This window comes from Pseudophryne corroboree, chromosome 1 (genome assembly GCF_028390025.1).
Source record: "Pseudophryne corroboree isolate aPseCor3 chromosome 1, aPseCor3.hap2, whole genome shotgun sequence".
Lineage (NCBI taxonomy): Eukaryota > Metazoa > Chordata > Amphibia > Anura > Myobatrachidae > Pseudophryne > Pseudophryne corroboree.
Genome location: NC_086444.1, coordinates 1250254852 through 1250280371, shown reverse-complemented (window position 1 = coordinate 1250280371; position 25520 = coordinate 1250254852). Strand labels below are relative to the sequence as shown.

General features: G+C 45.5%; 1 protein-coding gene across 8 annotated transcripts in view; it reads right to left on the bottom strand.

The window, feature by feature from the left end:
- Window positions 1–206: 206 nt before the first annotated feature.
- The window catches only part of LOXL3 (lysyl oxidase like 3), a 208568-nt gene continuing 183254 nt past the window's right edge, over window positions 207–25520 (bottom strand). For all 8 annotated transcript variants that reach the window (XM_063925933.1, XM_063925924.1, XM_063925875.1 and 5 more), the window contains 3 exons: window positions 11105–11241; window positions 7154–7265; window positions 207–1574 (listed from right to left, as the gene is read on the bottom strand). In XM_063925933.1, the coding sequence (XP_063782003.1) occupies window positions 1501–1574; window positions 7154–7265; window positions 11105–11241 (323 nt within the window). In that variant the 3' untranslated portion in view covers window positions 207–1500. The remainder of the gene's footprint in view (window positions 1575–7153; window positions 7266–11104; window positions 11242–25520) is intronic.

Sequence of the window (25520 nt, the reverse complement as noted above, 5' to 3'; positions counted from 1 at the left end):
CTAGCTCACAGAGACTTATCCAAAGCGACTTGCAGCTGTAATTACCACAAAAGGTGGCTCTACAAAGTAGTGACTTTAGGGGGGTGAATAGTTATGCACGCTGACGTTTTCTGTTATTTTGTCCTATTTGTTGATTGCTTCACAATTAAAAAAAAAAAACATTTTCAAAGTTGTAGCCGTGTTCTGTGAATGACATGATGCAAAACTTCAAACAATCCATTTTAATTCCAGGTTGTGAGACAAAAAAACATGAAAAATGCAAAGGGGGGTGAATACTTTAGCAAGGCACTGTATACTGATTGCATTTTCTGCCACAACCGGCTCATTTTTTATTAGTCAATAACAAGAAACGTCAGAGTTCTCAGAATCCATCTTGTGCAGAGCTTAGCAGAACATAATGACCACAGACTGTTCACATCGTGGGACTGCGCTCATGAGATCAACTATTTCCAACATAGTCAGGGCCCATAATGGTGCAATGCTTGTCTGGCATTACCGGTACAGAGAACGGGGCACATGGCAGAACGTGACCAGGACCTGGCTGGTGGGAACATTGCCAGTACTAGGATTGAGGCACGTGGCAGAACATGAGCAGGACCTGGCTGGTAGGAATAGTGCCAGTACTAGGATTGAGGCACGTGGCAGAACATGAGCAGGACCTGGCTGGTAGGAACATTACCAGTACAAGGAATGGAGCACGTGGCAGAACATGACCAGGACTTGGCTGGTAGGAATAGTGCCAGTACTAGGATTGAGGCACGTGGCAGAACGTGACCAGGACCTGGCTGGTGGGAACATTGCCAGTACTAGGATTGAGGCACATGGCAGGACATGACCAGGACCTGGCTGGTGGGTACTGTACCAGGAATGTGGCAGGGAGTGACCAGGGGCTGTCTGGTGGGTACAGCACTGGGAGTGGAGCACATGGCAGAACGTGACCAGGGGCTGGCTAGTGGGTACATTACTGGTGCCGGGAATGGGGCATATGGCAGAGCGTGACCAGGGGCTGTCTGGTGGGTACATTACCGGTACCAGGAATGGGGCACATGGCAGGGTGTGTCCAGGGGCTGTCTGGTGGGTACTGTACCAGGAATGTGGCAGAGCGTGACCAGGGGCTGTCTGGTGGGTACATTACCGGTACCAGGAATGGGGCACATGGCAGGGTGTGTCCAGGGGCTGTCTGGTGGGTACAGCACTGGGAGTGGGGCACATGGCAGAACGTGACCAGGGGCTGGCTAGTGGGTACATTACTGGTGCCAGGAATGGGGCATATGGCAGAGCGTGACCAGGGGCTGTCTGGTGGGTACTGTACCAGGAACGTGGCAGGGCGTAACTAGAGGCTGTTTGGTGGGTACAGTACTGGGAGTAAGGCACGTGGCAGGGTGTGACTGAGAGTTGTGGTGCACAGGGAGACATTTCTGCCCATCCTATATAGAAATAGTTTGGACATCTGAGGACACAGATGGTCAGTCACATGGAGGTGAATAAAAGTGTCTGCAGTTAAAGAATCTGATTGTTGAGCTGCCCCCTGTATTGTTCAAACCTCTTGTTGGCTTCTTCACTCAGAGTATCACCTGAAACAACAAAACACAGTAAGTATAACATTGTACAACAACTCTCATTATATTCAGGTGAGGTCCAGAATAAACCAGTATAACAATGTACAACAACTCTCATTATATTCAGGTGAGGTCCAGCATAAACCAGTGTAACAATGTACAACAACTCTCATTATATTCAGGTGAGGTCCAGAATAAACCAGTATAACATTGTACAACAACTCTCATTATATTCAGGTGAGGTCCAGCATAAACCAGTATAACATTGTACAACAACTCTCATTATATTCAGGTGAGGTCCAGCATAAACCAGTGTAACAATGTACAACTACTCTCATTATATTCAGGTGAGGTCCAGAATAAACCAGTATAACAATGTACAACAACTCTCATTATATTCAGGTGAGGTCCAGCATAAACCAGTGTAACAATGTACAACAACTCTCATTATATTCAAGTGAGGTCCGGCATAAAGTAAGACACATACAGAGACACTGAGGAGAGGGATTCGGCCATTGCTGATGTCTTCACCTTACTTCCTGCTTCTTGCTCTGGCTGGACTATTGCCTCGCATTCAGGACCATGGATCTCACACATAGCAGCCCCCCACAGAAACCTGTAGTGGCTGTTTGTGTGACCGATTTCCAGATCTGCTGCTGTTCCCCCTTAGATACCTCCAGGGAGTACTTGAAATCTGCAGATATTGTCCAAAAACAGGTCTTGAGGAGATATTCATCAAATGTTTATATTTACGGTAGACCCCAAACTCTATCTCCACTAATATCAGTAGTAGAGGTAATGGAACAATCTGAGAGTCCTCCCCTGGAAGCCCCCTGTACCATGACCGGACACATTCCGTGCATGGTTGGAGCTCTGAGGTATGTTACAATTTGCTGATTCTGGGAGCTGGAAATGTCTAAGCATGTTCTCTACCATTTGTATATCTGATGTGTCACACTGAGCTTCAGGGCTTTTGGAGTTAGTTAATATGTTAGTGAGTTGTGGACTCGGCATGTTCAGTGTGAAGACCAGAATGCCAAATGTTATGTTGATGACATGGCTAATAATATCTACATCTGGGGGGCATGGTTTGGTTGGCACTAAGAGCGGATGTGCCTCTCTCATGCTCCTGTGGATGAGCCAATAATTAAGGTTTAATAAGGGGCTTCCCCATGCCCAGTCCACCGCAGCTCCGGTGGCTCTGTTAGAGGTGCCCAGACACTTCCAGTGGAATTCTCCCTTCAGAAGTTGCAGCCTCAAGTTGTGGGTCTGTGACGCTGTGGCCCATGATCTTGCCAGCCGGGTCCTGGACTGCCTACACTTCCCCAGGAGTCTCTGCCCAGGTTGTGGACACTATGTGTGTCTTGCTGACCCTGTGGCTCCCTACACCGGGGCCCCAAATCAGAGGCAGTGTCTGTGAGTGGCGGGTGCTGGGCCGGCTCCTGCACTACCTCTCCCACTTTACTTGCCAGTCCTTGTTGAGGTCAGACTAGAGGCAGCTTTGCCCATGGTACACTGCTGTATGTTTCTACTTTACCTTATTGGTGTCTGCCTCATGTAAATAGAAATACACTGCTCAAAAAAATAAAGGGAACACTAAAATAACACATCCTAGATCTGAATGAATGAAATATTCTTATTAAATACTTTGTTCTTTACATAGTTGAATGTGCTGACAACAGAATCACACAAAAATTATCAATGGAAATCAAATTTATTAACCCATGGAGGTCTGGATTTGGAGTCACACTCAAAACTAAAGTGGAAAAACACACTACAGACTGATCCAACTTTGATGTAATGTCCTTAGAACAAGTCAAAATGAGGCTCAGTAGTGTGTGTGTGGCCTCCACGTGCCTGTATGACCTCCCTACAATGCCTGGGCATGCTCCTGATGAGGTGGCGGATGGTCTCCTGAGGGATCTCCTCCCAGACCTGGACTAAAGCATCCGCCAACTCCTGGACAGTCTGTGGTGCAACGTGGCGTTGGTGGATGGAGCGAGACATGATGTCCCAGATGTGCTCAATTGGATTCAGGTCTGGGGAACGGGCGGGCCAGTCCATAGCATCAATGCCTTCGTCTTGCAGGAACTGCTGACACACTCCAGCCACATGAGGTCTAGCATTGTCTTGCATTAGGAGGAACCCAGGGCCAACCGCACCAGCTTATGGTCTCACTAGGGGTCTGAGGATCTCATCTTGGTACCTAATGGCAGTCAGGCTACCTCTGGCAAGCACATGGAGGGCTGTGCGGCCCCCCAAAGAAATGCCACCCCACACCATTACTGACCCACTGCCAAACCGGTCATGCTGGAGGATGTTGCAGGCAGCAGAACATTCTCCTTGGCGTCTCAGACTCTGTCATGTCTGTCACATGTGCTCAGTGAGAACCTGCTTTCATCTGTGAAGAGCACAGGGCGCCAGTGGCGAATTTGCCAATCTTGGTGTTCTCTGGCAAATGCCAAACGTCCTGCACGGTGTTGGGCTGTAAGCACAACCCCCACGTGTGGACGTTGGGCCCTCATACCACCCTCATGGAGTCTGTTTCTGATCATTTTAGTAGACACATGCACATTTGTGGCTTGCTGGAGGTCATTTTGCAGGGCTCTGGCAGTGCTCCTCCTGTTCCTCCTTGCACAAAGGCGGAGGTAGCGGTCCTGCTGCTGGGTTGTTGCCCTCCTACGGCCTCTTCCACGTCTCCTGATGTACTGGTCTGTCTCCTGGTAGCGCCTCCATGCTCTGGACACTATGCTGACAGACAAAGCAAACCTTCTTGCCACAGCTCGCATTGATGTGCCATCCTGGATGAGCTGCACTACCTGAGACACTTGTGTGGGTTGTAGGGAGGTCATACAGGCACGTGGAGGCCACACACACTACTGAGCCTCATTTTGACTTGTTTTAAGGACATTACATCAAAGTTGGATCAGCCTGTAGTGTGTTTTTCCACTTTAATTTTGAGGGTGACTCCAAATCCAGACCTCCATGGGTTAATAAATTTGATTTCCATTGATAATTTTTGTGTGATTTTGTTGTCAGCACATTCAACTATGTAAAGAACAAAGTATTTAATAAGAATATTTCATTCATTCAGATCTAGGATGTGTTATTTTAGTGTTCCCTTTATTTTTTTGAGCAATTTACATAATTCATTCATTTATCTCATAGGGAGATATAAGAAACCACCGGAGAAGACATTCTGCCCATCCCAACAATACTCCATCCCACTCTCACATGAAGCAATATCTGTAACCTCTGCACTGGCTGGTAAACCCTCCTCACCTCCTCCGCTCAGCTCTCTTTCACCTTGGCCTCACCTTACCAGATGGGTGAACCCCACCTGAGCCATGAAGTCCTCTCAGAAGTTTGGAGCATTTCACAGATTCTGCCGCTCCTGAGACCCATTGTGACTAAACAGGACATTGAGCAGCTGGAGCGCCAGATTCAGGACACTGTACAGAGGCAGCTTCCGGGTGGACAATCTGTGTGACACATCTTGGTACTCGCCTGCTGAATTCTTTCCTCCGCCTTCTACACCCATTTTGCTTCTGCTAATGGGCATGGTATCATCATTTTGGCTCGCTACCCCCGGGGAAGCAAACTGCCAAACCCCTTATGCAGCTAAACCAGATTACTATGGGCGCGATATGCGCGATAACGGAGATCACTTTTGAATACCGCTCTATATCCGCTAATAGGGGGATATTCAGTTGAGTGTTTTTCCTATCTAATATATAGGAAAAAACAGACACCAAACTGACTTTTCAAACAACTGAATGCCCCCCAAAATGCACTTCCATCAGCTGCGATTCTGAAGGTGGCGGCACTTTACCACCTTCAGGATCGGCTCAATGACTTAGATAACAGAGGAAGGAGGAATAACCTGCTTAGAGGTATTTCTGAGGACATTCCCCCACAAGGCCTCATAGATTTCCTCACTAGAGTCTTCCCTAAAATCCAGTTCCGCCATCATGTTTGATGACTAGGGGTGCCCTGACTGATCGTCCGAGAGAAGTCACATGTCGTCTGCATTATGATCCCCAAAAGAGGGATATCCTTTGTAAGGACAGAGGATAATGGGCCGCATATACAGATATCTCACAATCTTTCCTGAGTGACACATCAGAACTGCGGAGTATTACAATTTCTGTCCTTGCTCTTTCACCCTCTCCTCACAGCACACACATCTCCCCCTGCTTCCTCCTATCCCACCACTACCTCCCACGCCTGCTCTCTCACCCTCTCCTCACAGCACACACATCTCCCCCTGCTTCCTCCTATCCCACCACTACCTCCCACGCCTGCTCTCTCACCCTCTCCTCACAGCACACACATCTCCCCCTGCTTCCTCCTATCCCACCACTACCCCCCACACCTGCTCTCTCACCCTCTCCTCACAGCACACACATCTCCCCCTGCTTCATCCTATCCCACCACTACCCCCACACCTGCTCTCACCCGCTCCACACACATCTCCCCCTACTTCCTGTTATCCCACCACTACACCCCACACCTGCTCTCTCACCCTCTCCTCACAGCACACACATCTCCCCCTGCTTAAGCCCATCCCAACACTACCCCCCACGCGTGCTCTCTCACCCTCTCCTCACAGCACACACATCTCCCCCTGCTTCCTCCTATTCCACTACCCCCACACCAGCTCTCTCACCCTCTCCTCACAGCAAACACATCTCCCCCTGCTTCCTCCTATCCCACCATTACCCCCCACACCTGCTCTCTCACCCTCTCCGCACAGCACACACATCTCCCCCTGCTACCTCCTATCTCACCACTACCCCCCACACCTGCTCTCTCACCCTCTCCTCACAGCACACACATCTCCCCTGCTTCCTCCTATCCCACCACTAACCCCCATGACTGCTCTCTCACTCTCTCCTCTTAGCACACACATATCTCCCCCTGCTTCCCCCTATTCCACCACTACCCCCCATGCCTGCTCTATCCCCCTCTCCTCATAGCACACACATATCTCCCCCTGCTTCCCCCTATTCCACCACTACCCCCCACGTCTGCTCTCTCCCCCTCTCCTCACAGCACACACATCTCCCCCTGCTTCCTCCTGTCCCACCACTCCACCCCCACGCCTGCTCTCTCGCCCTCTCCTCACAGCACACACATCTCCCCCTGCTTCCTCTTATCCCACCACTACCCCCCACACCTGCTCTCTCACCCTCTCCGCACAACACACACATCTCCCCCTCCTCTTATCCCACCACTACCCCCCACACCTGCTCTCTCACCCTCTCCGCACAGCACACACATCTCCCCCTGCTTCCTCTTATCCCACCACTACCCCCAACACCTGCTCTCTCACCCTCCCGCATAGCACACACATCTCCCCCTGCTTCCTCCTATCCCACCACTACCCCGCACACCTGCTCTCTCACCCTCCCGCATAGCACACACATCTCCCCCTGCTTCCTCCTATCCCACCACTACCCCGCACACCTGCTCTCTCACCCTCCCGCATAGCACACACATCTCCCCCTGCTTCCTCCTATCCCACCACTACCCTGCACACCTGCTCTCTCACCTTCCCGCATAGCACAATTAAGGAACAGCCAGATGCTCACCTATGTGACAGTTGTGTATCCATATCCGATGGCCATCATATTTGCAGTTACACTTCATCGCATTGTTGGTGAAGTCGCTCTCAGCCACCTCAGAATTTGGATTAATAACAACCTTTGGAAAATCAAAATAAGAGAATAAGGGGGATATTTATCATAGATCGCATATTCACTGTTATATTCAATCTTACCACCCAGGATCGCTTGTAATATACGAACGGAACGGGCTGATGTATTATTTATTTATTAATAGTTTCCTATATACTGTAGCGCAGAAAATTCTGTTGCACTTTACTATTGGAAACAGTAATAACATAAAACAAAACAATTACACTAATAAAATAAAACAAAACCAATGATAAAACAAGACTGGGTAATAACAGACAGTCAGAGGTAGGAAGGCCCTGCTCGCAAGTTTACAATCTATATGGAATATGGCCTTGATACACAAGGATAGAGTTTGCATAATTGTCTACCAGATTGCAGAGGCTCTCGGTAGGCTGTATGATGTGGTCACACAGTGATGTTGGCCTGGGGTCAGGAGGATGGGAAAATGAAGAGAGAGAAGATATGTGAGGATATGTATGGACTGTGCAGAGAGGATTTAATTGGATAGGAAAGCTTATGAAGGTTATGTGAGCGGCTCTGGAAAATTAAAAGGTGCCTAAAGAGGTGAGTTTTCAGGGAAGACTTGAAGGTTTGGAGACTAGAGGTGAGTGTTATTGCACGTGGGAGGGCATTCCACAGAGTAATGCAGCCTGAAGAAAGTCCTGTAATCGTGCATGGGAGCGATTGAGTGTTGATGAGAGATGTAGATCTTGTGCAGAGCGAAGAGGTTGGGTAGGGGGATATTATGAGATAAGAGAAGTGATGTACGTTGGTGTAGTTTGGTTAATGGCCTTGTGTGTGAGTAAAAGTATTTTATATTGACTATGGTAGAATACAGGTAGCCAATGGAGGGACTGACAGAGTGGATCTGCAGATGAACGTCTAGCGAGGAAGATTAGCCTCGCAGCTGCATTCAGAATTAATTAGATCTAGAAGAATAAGAAGTGACCAGATCATTCACTACTTTAGTCAGTACTACGTTAGTCAGTTATGTGAGTGAAGAAAGTGTGTGAGGCAAGTAAAGGCGAGTTTCTCAATTAGCTAGGAGCGACATGGGAGCTGAGAGATGGGACGGGAGAAAGGCACGGGAGCAGAGATGGGACGGTAGTTAGAGAGAGTTAGAGTCAGAATATTGTTTTTTCAGAATGGGAGTGTGGCCGGACAGCACTGATGGCCACATGGACAATAGCGGCCGTGGCACTGAAGGGGTTAACCCCTAGTGCCCGGCGCCATTAGGAGGACAATGGGCGCTTGGCGCCACTTTTAAACTGTGCACTGGCGCTAGGCGCCATCTTTAAATGTATTGTGGGTGCTAGGCACCGGGTATTTAAAATATGTTTAATAATGTGTCATATGTTATATCGCTGCGCAGTGCGCAGTTGGAGAATGATGAACTGATGGACACGGCACTTATGAGAAAAGTACAAGGTATTTTGTTTTTAAAAAGGCCTTGAAAATAGTTCTTGAGACACTTTTGCATAGGAAGTCGTATGGTAATTGTCCTAGCTCCAGACTTGCTATGTGCAAGTAAGTGTCAGTTAGCCGGCCTCTTGGTGGCCAATCATCTTTGAAATACAAACGAAGGTGGAAGGAAGACTGTATGTTTGTGTTGCAGCCTTTCCTGTTGTAATCCCACACACTGGGATTGCCTGGAGATGTGAATGAGACAGAAACATTTGTATTTTGAAGCTATGTGATAAATTTATCAATAGTGAATGTTAAACTGATACCAAACGTTGTCTGTGTGACAGGAAGGAGGATATTGTTTTATTGCACTTAACTCCTTATGAAATGTAATTAATTTATTTGTATTTTGTAAGATATCCTGATTGGATGGAAAGGACTCAGGGGGGACATGACCCCCTGTTGTACTGTGTGGAAAATTGACATAAAAAGGAGGCCTGCGAGCACCCAGGGTGTATTGTACCAGTTCGATTCTGCAGTAACATCTTGCTGTATTGCTGAGCCTTTTTGAAGGCTGAATTTGGGCAAATAAAGATCTTCTGCCTAAAGACGACGCTTCATCTTGTGACCTACAGGACTATGCAAAACCTAGCCCCGTTCACCGGCTGTCCAGGGTGAACCAGCGTCTCCAAGTTCCACCTTCCGCCAGCTACCGGTAGAGGCCTAGTCCAGCGACTAGTGGGGATTCGTCAACACCACACAGGTGTGGTAAGGCAGCGTGTCGGCACTTACAGAGCAGAACCGTGTTTCCAAATGCCACGGAAGGTTAGGAGTTTGGTGGTGGCAGCATAAACCCGCCCACGGCGCAGTGGGTGGACTCAGTAACAGGCGGTTACTGACAGTAAGCGGGAATCCCCTATGTGTCCAGGTTCCGTGTGACCTAAACTTCCATTCTGTGCACTGGGGACGGGACGCGAAAGCGGTGAGGGCTTTTCGTACTGGACAGTCCGGTCACAGGGAGTAATCACTGCATGCTTGTACAGAGAAGGAAAGATACCAGTAGACAGAGAGAGATTACAGATGTTAGTTAATGTTTGGATAAGCACTGGAGACAGAGCTTTACTTATTTGTGAGGGTAAAGGATCAAGGGTAGAGGTAGTAGAGTAGCAGGATGAGAAGAGTGCAGATACTTCATCTTCATTGGTGGTATCAAATGAAGAGATGGTGCCAGAGGGTTCAGGCAGGGAACTGAGTAGGTCACTGAATGAGGAAGGGCATACCATTTCATCTCAGATCTTATCAATATTGTCCTTGTTGTAGGAAGCCAGATATTGTGCACTGATCGTAGCTGGTGGGATTGGTGAGGGAGGAATAACAAGTGATTTAAATGCATTAAAAAGTCACTTGGGGTTGGTGGCATGAGCAAAAATAAGAGTTTGGAAATATGTTTGTTTGTCCAGAGCATTACAATAGGTGTGATAGTCTTTTATGTTTGGGGTTTGATTTACTTTCCTTTGCTATCAATTTTTATTTCTATTTTAGACGCTTTGATTTCTTTTTTGCATATTTTATTACAATCCTTATAGTATTGAAATGACTCCGCCTTCCCGTCCGATTTATACTTCATGATTGTCCTCCGACTGAGGCTGGTTCTGTTAAGCGAAGACCCGTTTTGGTGGAAACACATAACTCCAGGGAGGTAGGTCACCAATGTAGAGACACCAGACCAGGACTGCATACTTTCAAACTTTCTTTAAAAGGAAATCAGGATGTTCGCATGCGCTAAAGATGGGCGACAGGGCAAGAGACACGGCCTCATGGTAAATGCCCGGCTCGTGCCTCCAGTCCCTCTCCAGTGAATAAACCTCATGTACGTGCAGAGCAGCGGGTGAGATGGGGTCAGAGCAGTGGGTGAGATGGGGACAGAGCAGCGGGTGAGATGGGGACAGAGCAGCGAGTTAAACGGGGTCTTCTAACCACCCTATCTCCAGCGCAGGACACCGCGGTCCACATGTGGGATGTCGGGACAGTGGCTGAAAGTGGGTCTGTCCACTGAAATCGGGACGCTTGTGAGGTGTGGGATGGAGGTACAGTAGAGGTACACCAGGACCATGTCTGTGGGACAATGCCCGGTCATGGCTGTCCCATCTGGACAGAATACAGAAACATGGGGGGAATTATTCCGCCATATATCAGTAGCAGGAAGCAGATATATGCACATTGTGTCTATATAATAGGCAGTGGGTATGTGTGTGCCACGCAGCCAGCGGTGGTGCTGGGTAAGTGTATGGTGTGTGGCCGGCGGTGGTGCTGGGTCTCCTCTCAGGCAATACGTATTGTGTAACACTAGGATTACAGCTGTGTATTACCCCCGGCACTCCGTGGCACACACGTGTATAGTATAGTGTAATGTGACACAGAACGCTTCTCTGCGGTTCCTACCTGCAGAATGTAGTTTCCAGGCTTTACATCCGTTATGTCAATCCACTGACAGTCTATGTCATGGCGGTACAAGTCCCAGCACCCCACCGTGATACCTTGTTCTCCAAAATTGGCGCATTCGTACCGCTTACTGACCGCTGCAAAGAGAGCCGCACAGTCACCACCGCGCAGTACAGGAGCCTACCTTCATATAGCGACACTCTGATTGGTTACGTGTTCATCTAGCCACTCCCACTTCACACATGCTTCCCTAGGATACTCTGCAGGTGGCTGTACTGAAATACTCTGTGCTGTTATTATTGTAACTCGGTTCTCTGCAGCGCCGGACAGTGGGGTAAGAGGATGGACATACACCAGAACATACAACACAGTAAGGCATGAAAACATCTGTCACACGCCGGATTGACGGTGTTCTACCACTCATTGCCGACCCCCGGTTATAAGCTAACACTCCCTCCCCCCCCCCCCCCACACACACAGAACATACACACAGAGCATACATACACACACACACATACACACACACACACACACACAGAGCATACACACACACAGAACATACATACACACACAGAGCATACACACACACACACACACACAGAGCATACATACACACACACACACACAGAGCATACACACACACACACAGAGCATACATACACACACAGAGCATACATACACACACAGAACATACATACACACACACAAAACATACACACACAGAACATACACACACAGAGCATACATACACACACACAGAGCATACATACACACACACACACACAGAACATACACACACACATACACACACACACAGAACATACACACACAGAACATACACACACAGAGCATACATACACACACACACACACACACACACACACACACACACACAGAACATACACAGACACACACACACAGAACATACACACACACACACAGAACATACACTCCCCACCCTACCTCCCGGCCCCCTGCACTCTGTGCCCACCCCCCCCCCCCAACTAATGGACATACACTAAAACACTCTACCACCAGCACCCTTCCTCCCCGGCGGGTGGTCTTCAGATTTCCGGCTGTCGGGGTCCCGGCGCACAGTATACGGGCGCTGGAATCCCGACACCCGGCATACTGATACCTTTTCTCCTTCTTGGGGGTCCACGCCCCCCTGGAGGGAGAATAAGGAGCTCATTTGCGCTGGCCCAGCTGTCGGTATGCTGTGCGCCAGGATCGGACATACACTGCCCCTCTAGAGTGTGTTATTGCAGAGAGGTAGGTAGATTTCCCTGCGTTTCCACAAGTGGCGCTCTGCCCTGTTCCTGCAGCTCTCACACCACTTCCATCCAGACAATGACCTTTAATGTGAGCGGCCTGTGATCACGTGTGTGACACCTCCACGGCAACAATCCACAATGTACTGACTAGGGCTCCGTTACCTGTAAGTGTGTAAATGTACACGTGTATATAGTGTAATGTTCTGGGGTACTGTGTTTGGGGGCTCAGTAGCTTGTCTGGGTATAAATAATAACGGAGGCTTTAATGTCAGCATAAATGCACTGGAAATAACACACAGCCTCTCACACTCCAGCCTGCTCCATACAGGTGTGACCCCGGCCTTCTGAGCAGTAGCCTCAGGCAGCCCTTTCAATCGTGTGGGCAGATCCCACCATCACGGCACGGATTCTCTGGCTTACCAGCCTAGCCTCATTCAATAATCACATCTTGCCTCAATACGCCACGTGGAGGTGCAGATACAGCCGCAGTCACACACAGAATATAGACATGCCTCATATCCTATTACTGACACTGTAACATAGCATTCCATATGCAGATACAGCCACAGTCACACACAGAATATAGACATGCCGTATATCCTATTACTGACACTGTAACGTAGCATTCCATATGCAGATACAGCCCCAGTCACACACAGAATATAGACATGCCGTATATCCTATTACTGACACTGTAACATAGCATTCCATATGCAGATACAGCCACAGTCACACACAGAATATAGACATGCCGTATATCCTATTACTGACACTGTAACATAGCATTCCATATGCAGATACAGCCGCAGTCACACACAGAATATAGACATGCCACATATCCTATTACTGACACTGTAACATAGCATTCTATATACAGATACAGCCGCAGTCACACACAGAATATAGACATGCCGCATATCCTATTACTGACACTGTAACATAGCATTCTATATACAGATACAGCCGCAGTCACACACAGAATATAGACATGCCGCATATCCTATTACTGACACTGTAACATAGCATTCCATATGCAGATACAGCCACAGTCACACACAGAATATAGACATGCCGCATATCCTATTACTGACACTGTAACATAGCATTCCATATGCAGATACAGCCGCAGTCACACACAGAATATAGACATGCCTCATATCCTATTACTGACACTGTAACATAGCATTCTATATACAGATACAGCCGCAGTCACACACAGAATATAGACATGCCGCATATCCTATTACTGACACTGTAACATAGCATTCCATATGCAGATACAGCCGCAGTCACACACAGAATATAGGCATGCCACATATCCTATTACTGACACTGTAACATAGCATTCCATATGCAGATACAGCCGCAGTCACACACAGAATATAGACATGCCGTATATCCTATTACTGACACTGTAACATAGCATTCTGTATGCAGATACAGCCGCAGTCACACACAGAATATAGGCATGCCACATATCCTATTACTGACACTGTAACATAGCATTCCATATGCAGATACAGCCACAGTCACACACAGAATATAGACATGCCGCATATCCTATTACTGACACTGTAACATAGCATTCCATATGCAGATACAGCCGCAGTCACACACAGAATATAGACATGCCACATATCCTATTACTGACACTGTAACATAGCATTCTGTATGCAGATACAGCCGCAGTCACACACAGAATACAGACATGCCACATATCCTATTACTGACACTGTAACATAGCATTCTGTATGCAGATACAGCCGCAGTCACACACAGAATATAGGCATGTCACATATCCTATTACTGACACTGTAACATAGCATTCCATATGCAGACACAACCGCAGTCACACACAGAATACAGACATGCCACATATCCTATTACTGACACTGTAACATAGCATTCTGTATGCAGATACAGCCGCAGTCACACACAGAATATAGGCATGCCACATATCCTATTACTGACACTGTAACATAGCATTCTATATGCAGATACAGCCGCAGTCACACACAGAATATAGACATGCCTCATATCCTATTACTGACACTGTAACATAGCATTCCGTATACAGATACAGCCGCAGTCACACACAGAATATAGACATGCCGCATATCCTATTACTGACACTGTAACATAGCATTCCATATGCAGATACAGCCGCAGTCACACACAGAATATAGGCATGCCGTATATCCTATTACTGACACTGTAACATAGCATTCTGTATGCAGATACAGCCGCAGTCACACACAGAATATAGGCATGCCACATATCCTATTACTGACACTGTAACATAGCATTCCATATGCAGATACAGCCACAGTCACACACAGAATATAGACATGCCACATATCCTATTACTGACACTGTAACATAGCATTCTGTATGCAGATACAGCCGCAGTCACACACAGAATATAGACATGCCGCATATCCTATTACTGACACTGTAACATAGCATTCCATATGCAGACACAACCGCAGTCACACACAGAATACAGACATGCCACATATCCTATTACTGACACAGTAACATAGCATTCTGTATGCAGATACAGCCGCAGTCACACACAGAATACAGGCATGCCGCATATCCTATTACTGACACTGTAACATAGCATTCTGTATGCAGATACAGCCGCAGTCACACACAGAATATAGGCATGCCGCATATCCTATTACTGACACTGTAACATAGCATTCCATATGCAGATACAGCCACAGTCACACACAGAATATAGGCATGTCACATATCCTATTACTGACACTGTAACATAGCATTCCGTATGCAGACACAACCGCAGTCACACACAGAATACAGACATGCCACATATCCTATTACTGACACTGTAACATAGCATTCTGTATGCAGATACAGCCGCAGTCACACACAGAATATAGGCATGCCACATATCCTATTACTGACACTGTAACGTAGCATTCTATATGCAGATACAGCCGCAGTCACACACAGAGTATAGGCATGCCGTATATCCTATTACTGACACTGTAACATAGCATTCCATATGCAGATACAGCCGCAGTCACACACAGAATATAGGCATGTCACATATCCTATTACTGACACTGTAACATAGCATTCCATATGCAGACACAACCGCAGTCACACACAGAATACAGACATGCCACATATCCTATTACTGACACTGTAACATAGCATTCTGTATGCAGATACAGCCGCAGTCACACACAGAATATAGACATGCCTCATATCCTATTACTGACACTGTAACATAGCATTCTGTATGCAGATACAGCCGCAGTCACACACAGAATACAGGCATGCCGCATATCCTATTACTGACACTGTAACATAGCATTCTGTATACAGATACAGCCACAGTCACACACAGAATATAGGCATGCCGTATATCCTATTACTGACACTGTAACATAGCATTCCATATGCAGACACAACCGCAGTCACACACAGAATACAGACATGCCACATATCCTATTACTGACACAGTAACATAGCATTCTGTATGCAGATACAGCCGCAGTCACACACAGAATATAGGCATGCCGCATATCCTATTACTGACACTGTAACATAGCATTCTATATGCAGATACAGCCGCAGTCACACACAGAATATAGACATGCCGCATATCCTATTACTGACACTGTAACATAGCATTCTGTATGCAGACACAACCGCAGTCACACACAGAATACAGACATGCCACATATCCTATTACTGACACAGTAACATAGCATTCTGTATGCAGATACAGCCGCAGTCACACACAGAATATAGGCATGCCACATATCCTATTACTGACACTGTAACATAGCATTCTGTATGCAGATACAGCCGCAGTCACACACAGAATATAGACATGCCGCATATCCTATTACTGACACTGTAACATAGCATTCCATATGCAGACACAACCGCAGTCACACACAGAATACAGACATGCCACATATCCTATTACTGACACAGTAACATAGCATTCTGTATGCAGATACAGCCGCAGTCACACACAGAATATAGGCATGCCACATATCCTATTACTGACACTGTAACATAGCATTCTGTATGCAGATACAGCCGCAGTCACACACAGAATATAGACATGCCACATATCCTATTACTGACACTGTAACGTAGCATTCCATATGCAGATACAGCCACAGTCACACACAGAATATAAACATGCCACATATCCTATTACTGACACAGTAACATAGCATTCTGTATGCAGATACAGCCGCAGTCACACACAGAATATAGGCATGCCACATATCCTATTACTGACACTGTAACATAGCATTCTGTATGCAGATACAGCCGCAGTCACACACAGAATATAGGCATGCCACATATCCTATTACTGACACTGTAACATAGCATTCCATATGCAGATACAGCCGCAGTCACACACAGAATATAGGCATGCCACATATCCTATTACTGACACTGTAACATAGCATTCTGTATGCAGATACAGCCGCAGTCACACACAGAATATAGACATGCCACATATCCTATTACTGACACTGTAACGTAGCATTCCATATGCAGATACAGTCACAGTCACACACAGAATATAGGCATGCCACATATCCTATTACTGACACTGTAACACAGCATTCTGTATGCAGATACAACCGCAGTCACACACAGAATATAGGCATGCCACATATCCTATTACTGACACTGTAACACAGCATTCTGTATGCAGATACAGCCGCAGTCACACACAGAATATAGGCATGCTGCATATCCTATTACTGACACTGTAACATAGCATTCTGTATGCAGATACAGCCGCAGTCACACACAGAATATAGGCATGCTGCACATCCTATTACTGACACTGTAACGTTACATTCCATATGCAGACACAGCCGCAGTCACACACAGAATATAGGCATGCCACATATCCTATTACTGACACTGTAACACAGCATTCCATATGCAGACACAACCGCAGTCACACACAGAATATAGACATGCCGCATATCCTATTACTGACACTGTAACGTTACATTCCATATACAGACACAGCCGCAGTCACACACAGAATATAGGCATGCCGCATATCCTATTACTGACACTGTAACATAGCATTCCATATGCAGACACAACCGCAGTCACACACAGAATATAGGCATGCCACATATCCTATTACTGACACTGTAACATAGCATTCTGTATGCAGATACAGCCGCAGTCACACACATAATATAGGCATGCCACATATCCTATTACTGACACTGTAACGTAGCATTCTGTATGCAGATACAGCCGCAGTCACACACAGAATATAGACATGCCACATATCCTATTACTGACACTGTAACATAACATTCCATATGCAGATACAACCGCAGTCACACACAGAATATAGACATGCCACATATCCTATTACTGACACTGTAACATAGCATTCCATATGCAGATACAGCCACAGTCACACACAGAATATAGACATGCTGCATATCCTATTACTGACACTGTAACATAGCATTCTGCATGCAGATACAGCCACAGTCACACACAGAATATAGACATGCCACATATCCTATTACTGACACTGTAACATAGCATTCCATATGCAGATACAGCTGCAGTCACACACAGAATATAGACATGCCACATATCCTATTACTGACACTGTAACGTAGCATTCCATATGCAGATACAACCGCAGTCACACACAGAATATAGACATGCTGCATATCCTATTACTGACACTGTAACGTAGCATTCCATATGCAGATACAGCTGCAGTCACACACAGAATATAGACATGCCACATATCCTATTACTGACACTGTAACGTAGCATTCCATATGCAGATACAGCTGCAGTCACACACAGAATATAGACATGCTGCATATCCTATTACTGACACTGTAACGTAGCATTCCATATGCAGATACAGCCACAGTCACACACAGAATAAATGCATGCCACATATCCTAATACTGACACTGTAACATAGCATTCCATATGCAGATACAGCCGCAGTCACATACAGAATATAGGCATGCCGCATATCCTATTACTGACACTGTAACGTAGCATTCCATATGCAGATACAGCTGCAGTCACACACAGAATATAGACATGCTGCATATCCTATTACTGACACTGTAACATAGCATTCCATATGCAGATACAGCTGCAGTCACACACAGAATATAGACATGCTGCATATCCTATTACTGACACTGTAACATAGCATTCCATATGCAGATACAGCCGCAGTCACACACAGAATATAGACATGCCACATATCCTATTACTGACACTGTAACGTAGCATTCCATATGCAGATACAGCTGCAGTCACACACAGAATATAGACATGCTGCATATCCTATTACTGACACTAACATAGCATTCTGTATGCAGATACAGCTGCAGTCACACACAGAATATAGACATGCTGCATATCCTATTACTGACACTGTAACATAGCATTCTGTATGCAGATACAGCCGCAGTCACACACAGAATATACACATGCCGCATATCCTATTACTGACACTGTAACATAGCATTCTGTATGCAGATACAGCCGCAGTCACACACAGAATATACACATGCTGCATATCCTATTACTGGCACTGTAACGTAGCATTCCATATGCAGATACAGCTGCAGTCACACACATAATATAGGCATGCTGCATATCCTATTACTGACACTGTAACACAGCATTCTGTATACAGATATAGCCGCAGTCACACACAGAATATAGACATGCCACATATCCTATTACTGACACTGTAACATAGCATTCCATATGCAGATACAGCCGCAGTCACACACATAATATAGGCATGCTGCATATCCTATTACTGACACTGTAACACAGCATTCTGTATACAGATATAGCCGCAGTCACACACAGAATATAGGCATGCCACATATCCTATTACTGACACTGTAACATAGCATTCCATATGCAGATACAGCCACAGTCACACACAGAATATATGCATGCCACATATCCTATTACTGACACTGTAACGTAGCATTCTGTAGGCAGATACAGCCACAGTCACACACAGAATATAGACATGCTGCATATCCTATTACTGACACTGTAACATAGCATTCCATATGCAGATACAGCCACAGTCACACACAGAATATAGGCATGCCACATATCCTATTACTGACACTGTAACATAGCATTCTGTATGCAGATACAGCCGCAGTCACACACAGAATATAGACATGCCACATATCCTATTACTGACACTGTAACATAGCATTCTGTATACAGATACAGCCACAGTCACACACAGAATATAGACATGCCGTATATCCTATTACTGACACTGTAACATAGCATTCCATATGCAGATACAGCCACAGTCACACACAGAATATAGACATGCTGCATATCCTATTACTGACACTGTAACATAGCATTCTGTATGCAGATACAGCCGCAGTCACACACAGAATATAGACATGCTGCATATCCTATTACTGACACTGTAACACCGCATTCTGTATGCAGATACAGCCGTAGTCACACAGAATATAGGCATGCCGCATATCCTCTTACTGACACTGTAACGTAGCATTCTGTATGCAGATACAGCCACAGTCACACACAGAATATAGGCATGCCACATATCCTATTACTGACACTGTAACGTAGCATTCTATATGCAGATACAGCCGCAGTCACACACAGAATATAGGCATGCCACATATCCTATTACTGACACTGTAACATAGCATTCCATATGCAGATACAGCCGCAGTCACACACAGAATATAGGCATGCCACATATCCTATTACTGACACTGTAACATAGCATTCTGTATGCAGATACAGCCGCAGTCACACACAGAATATAGGCATGCCACATATCATATTACTGACACTGTAACGTAGCATTCTGTATGCAGATACAGCCACAGTCACACACAGAATATAGGCATGCCACATATCCTATTACTGACACTGTAACATAGCATTCCATATGCAGATACAGCCACAGTCACACACAGAATATAGGCATGCTGCATATCCTATTACTGACACTGTAACATAGCATTCTGTATGCAGATACAGCCGCAGTCACACACAGAATATAGGCATGCCACATATCATATTACTGACACTGTAACGTAGCATTCTGTATGCAGATACAGCCACAGTCACACACAGAATATAGGCATGCCACATATCATATTACTGACACTGTAACGTAGCATTCTGTATGCAGATACAGCCACAGTCACACACAGAATATAGGCATGCCACATATCCTATTACTGACACTGTAACATAGCATTCCATATGCAGATACAGCCACAGTCACACACAGAATATAGGCATGCTGCATATCCTATTACTGACACTGTAACATAGCATTCTGTATGCAGATACAGCCGCAGTCACACACAGAATATAGGCATGCCACATATCCTATTACTGACACTGTAACGTAGCATTCCATATGCAGATACAGCCGCAGTCACACACAGAATATAGGCATGCCACATATCATATTACTGACACTGTAACGTAGCATTCCATATGCAGATACAGCCACAGTCACACACAGAATATAGGCATGCCGCATATCCTATTACTGACACTGTAACATAGCATTCTGTATACAGATACAGCCGCAGTCACACACAGAATATAGACATGCCACATATCCTATTACTGACACTGTAACGTAGCATTCCATATGCAGATACAGCCACAGTCACACACAGAATATAGGCATGCTGCATATCCTATTACTGACACTGTAACATAGCATTCCGTATGCAGATACAGCCACAGTCACACACAGAATATAGACATGCTGCATATCCTATTACTGACACTGTAACATAGCATTCCATATGCAGATACAGCCGCAGTCACACACAGAATATAGGCATGCCGCATGTCCTATTACTGACACTGTAACATAGCATTCTGTATGCAGATACAGCCGCAGTCACACACAGATTATAGGCATGCCACATATCCTATTACTGACACTGTAACATAGCATTCTGTATGCAGATACAGCCGCAGTCACACACAGAATATAGACATGCCACATATCCTATTACTGGCACTGTAACGTTACATTCTATATGCAGATACAGCCGCAGTCACACACAGAATATAGGCATGCTGCATATCCTATTACTGACACTGTAACATAGCATTCTGTATGCAGATACAGCCGCAGTCACACACAGAATATAGACATGCTGCATATCCTATTACTGACACTGTAACACCGCATTCTGTATGCAGATACAGCCACAGTCACACACAGAATACAGGCATGCTTCATATCCTATTACTGACACTGTAACGTAGCATTCTGTATGCAGATACAGCCACAGTCACACACAGAATACAGGCATGCTGCATATCCTATTACTGACACTGTAACACCGCATTCTGTATGCAGATACAGCCACAGTCACACACAGAATATAGGCATGCCGCATATCCTATTACTGACACTGTAACATAGCATTCTGTATGCAGATACAGCCGCAGTCACACACAGAATATAGGCATGCCGCATATCCTATTACTGACACTGTAACATAGCATTCTGTATGCAGATACAGCCGCAGTCACACACAGAATATAGGCATGCCGCATATCCTATTACTGACACTGTAACATAGCATTCTGTATGCAGATACAGCCGCAGTCACACACAGAATATAGGCATGCCGCATATCCTATTACTGACACTGTAACATAGCATTCTGTATGCAGATACAGCCGCAGTCACACACAGAATATAGACATGCCGCATATCCTATTACTGACACTGTAACACAGTATTCTGTATGCAGATACAGCCGCAGTCACACACAGAATATAGGCATGCCACATATCCTATTACTGACACTGTAACATAGCATTCCATATGCAGATACAGCCGCAGTCACACACAGAATATAGGCATGCCACATATCCTATTACTGACACTGTAACATAGCATTCTGTATGCAGATACAGCCGCAGTCACACACAGAATATAGGCATGCCTCATATCCTATTACTGACACTGAAACACAGCATTCCATATGCAGATACAGCTGCAGTCACACACAGAATATAGGCATGCCGCATATCCTATTACTGACACTGTAACGTAGCATTCCATATGCAGATACAGCCGCAGTCACACACAGAATATAGGCATGCCGCATATCCTATTACTGACACTGTAACGTAGCATTCCATATGCAGATACAGCCGCAGTCACACACAGAATATAGGCATGCCGCATATCCTATTACTGACACTGTAACATAGCATTCCATATGCAGATACAGCCGCAGTCACACACAGAATATAGGCATGCCGCATATCCTATTACTGACACTGTAACATAGCATTCTGTATGCAGATACAGCCGCAGTCACACACAGAATATAGGCATGCTGCATATCCTATTACTGACACTGTAACACAGTATTCTGTATGCAGATACAGCCGCAGTCACACACAGAATATAGACATGCTGCATATCCTATTACTGACACTGTAACGTAGCATTCTGTATGCAGATACAGCCGCAGTCACACACACAGAATATAGGGATGCCACATATCCTATTACTGACACTGTAACACAGCATTCTATATGCAGATACAGCCGCAGTCACACACAGAATATAGACATGCCGCATATCCTATTACTGACACTGTAACACAGCATTCTGTATGCAGATACAGCCGCAGTCACACACAGATTATAGGCATGCCACATATCTTATTACTGACACTGTAACGTAGCATTCCATATGCAGATACAGGCGCAGTCACACACAGAATATAGACATGTCACATATCCTATTACTGACACTGTAACATAGCATTCCATATGCAGATACAGCCGCAGTCACACACAAAATATAGACATGCTGCATATCCTATTACTGACACTGTAACATAGCATTCTGTATGCAGATACAGCCACAGTCACACACAGAATACAGGCATGCCGCATATCCTATTACTGACACTGTAACGTAGCATTCTGTATGCAGATACAGCCGCAGTCACACACAAAATATAGACATGCTGCATATCCTATTACTGACACTGTAACGTAGCATTCTGTATGCAGATACAGCCACAGTCACACACAGAATATAGGCATGCCACATATCCTATTACTGACACTGTAACATAGCATTCTGTATGCAGATACAGCCACAGTCACACACAGAATACAGGCATGCTGCATATCCTATTACTGACACTGTAACACAGCATTCCATATGCAGATACAGCCGCAGTCACACACAGAATATAGGCATGCCGCATATCCTATTACTGACACTGTAACGTAGCATTCTGTATGCAGATACAGCCGCAGTCACACACACAGAATATAGGCATGCCACATATCCTATTACTGACACTGTAACGTTACATTCCATATGCAGATACAGCCGCAGTCACACACACAGAATATAGGCATGCTGCATATCCTATTACTGACACTGTAACATAGCATTCTGTATGCAGATACAGCCGCAGTCACACACAGAATATAGGCATGCCGCATATCCTATTACTGACACTGTAACATAGCATTCCATATGCAGATACAGCCGCAGTCACACACAGAATATAGACATGCCGCATATCCTATTACTGACACTGTAACATAACATTCTATATACAGATACAGCCACAGTCACACACAGAATATACACATGCCACATATCCTATTACTGACACTGTAACGTAGCATTTTATATGCAGATACAGCCGCAGTCACATACAGAATATAGGCATGCCGCATATCCTATTACTGACACTGTAACGTAGCATTCTGTATGCAGATACAGCCGCAGTCACATACAGAATATAGGCATGCCGCATATCCTATTACTGACACTGTAACGTAGCATTCCATATGCAGATACAGCCGCAGTCACACACACAGAATATAGGCATGCCGCATATCCTATTACTGACACTGTAACATAGCATTCTGTATGCAGATACAGCCGCAGTCACACACAGAATATAGGTATGCCACATATCCTATTACTGACACTGTAACGTAGCATTCCATATGCAGATACAGCCGCAGTCACACACACAGAATATAGGCATGCCGCATATCCTATTACTGACACTGTAACATAGCATTCTGTATGCAGATACAGCCGCAGTCACACACAGAATATAGACATGCCGCATATCCTATTACTGACACTGTAACGTAGCATTCCATATACAGATACAGCCGCAGTCACACACAGAATATAGGCATGCCGCATATCCTAATACTGACACTGTAACATAGCATTCCATATGCAGATACAGCCGCAGTCACACACAGAATATAGGCATGCCGCATATCCTATTACTGACACTGTAACGTAGCATTCCATATGCAGATACAGCCGCAGTCACACACACAGAATATAGGCATGCCGCATATCCTATTACTGACACTGTAACATAGCATTCCATATGCAGATACAGCCGCAGTCACACACAGAATATAGGCATGCCACATATCCTATTACTGACACTGTAACATAGCATTCCATATGCAGATACAGCCGCAGTCACACACAGAATATAGGCATGCCGCATATCCTATTACTGACACTGTAACGTAGCATTCCATATGCAGATACAGCCGCAGTCACACACACAGAATATAGGCATGCCGCATATCCTATTACTGACACTGCAACGTAGCATTCTGTATGCAGATACAACCGCAGTCACAGACAGAATATAGACATGCCACATATCCTATTACTGACACTGTAACGTAGCATTTTATATGCAGATACAGCCGCTGTCACACACAGAATATAGACATGCCACATATCCTATTACTGACACTGTAACGTAGCATTCTGTATGCAGATACAGCCCCAGTCACACACAGAATATAGACATGCCGCATATCCTATTACTGACACTGTAACATAGCATTCTGTATGCAGATACAGCCGCAGTCACACACAGAATATAGGCATGCCACATATCCTATTACTGACACTGTAACATAGCATTCTGTATGCAGATACAGCCGCAGTCACACACAGAATATAGGCATGCGGCATGTCCTATTACTGACACTGTAACACAGCATTCTGTATGCAGATACAGCCGCAGTCA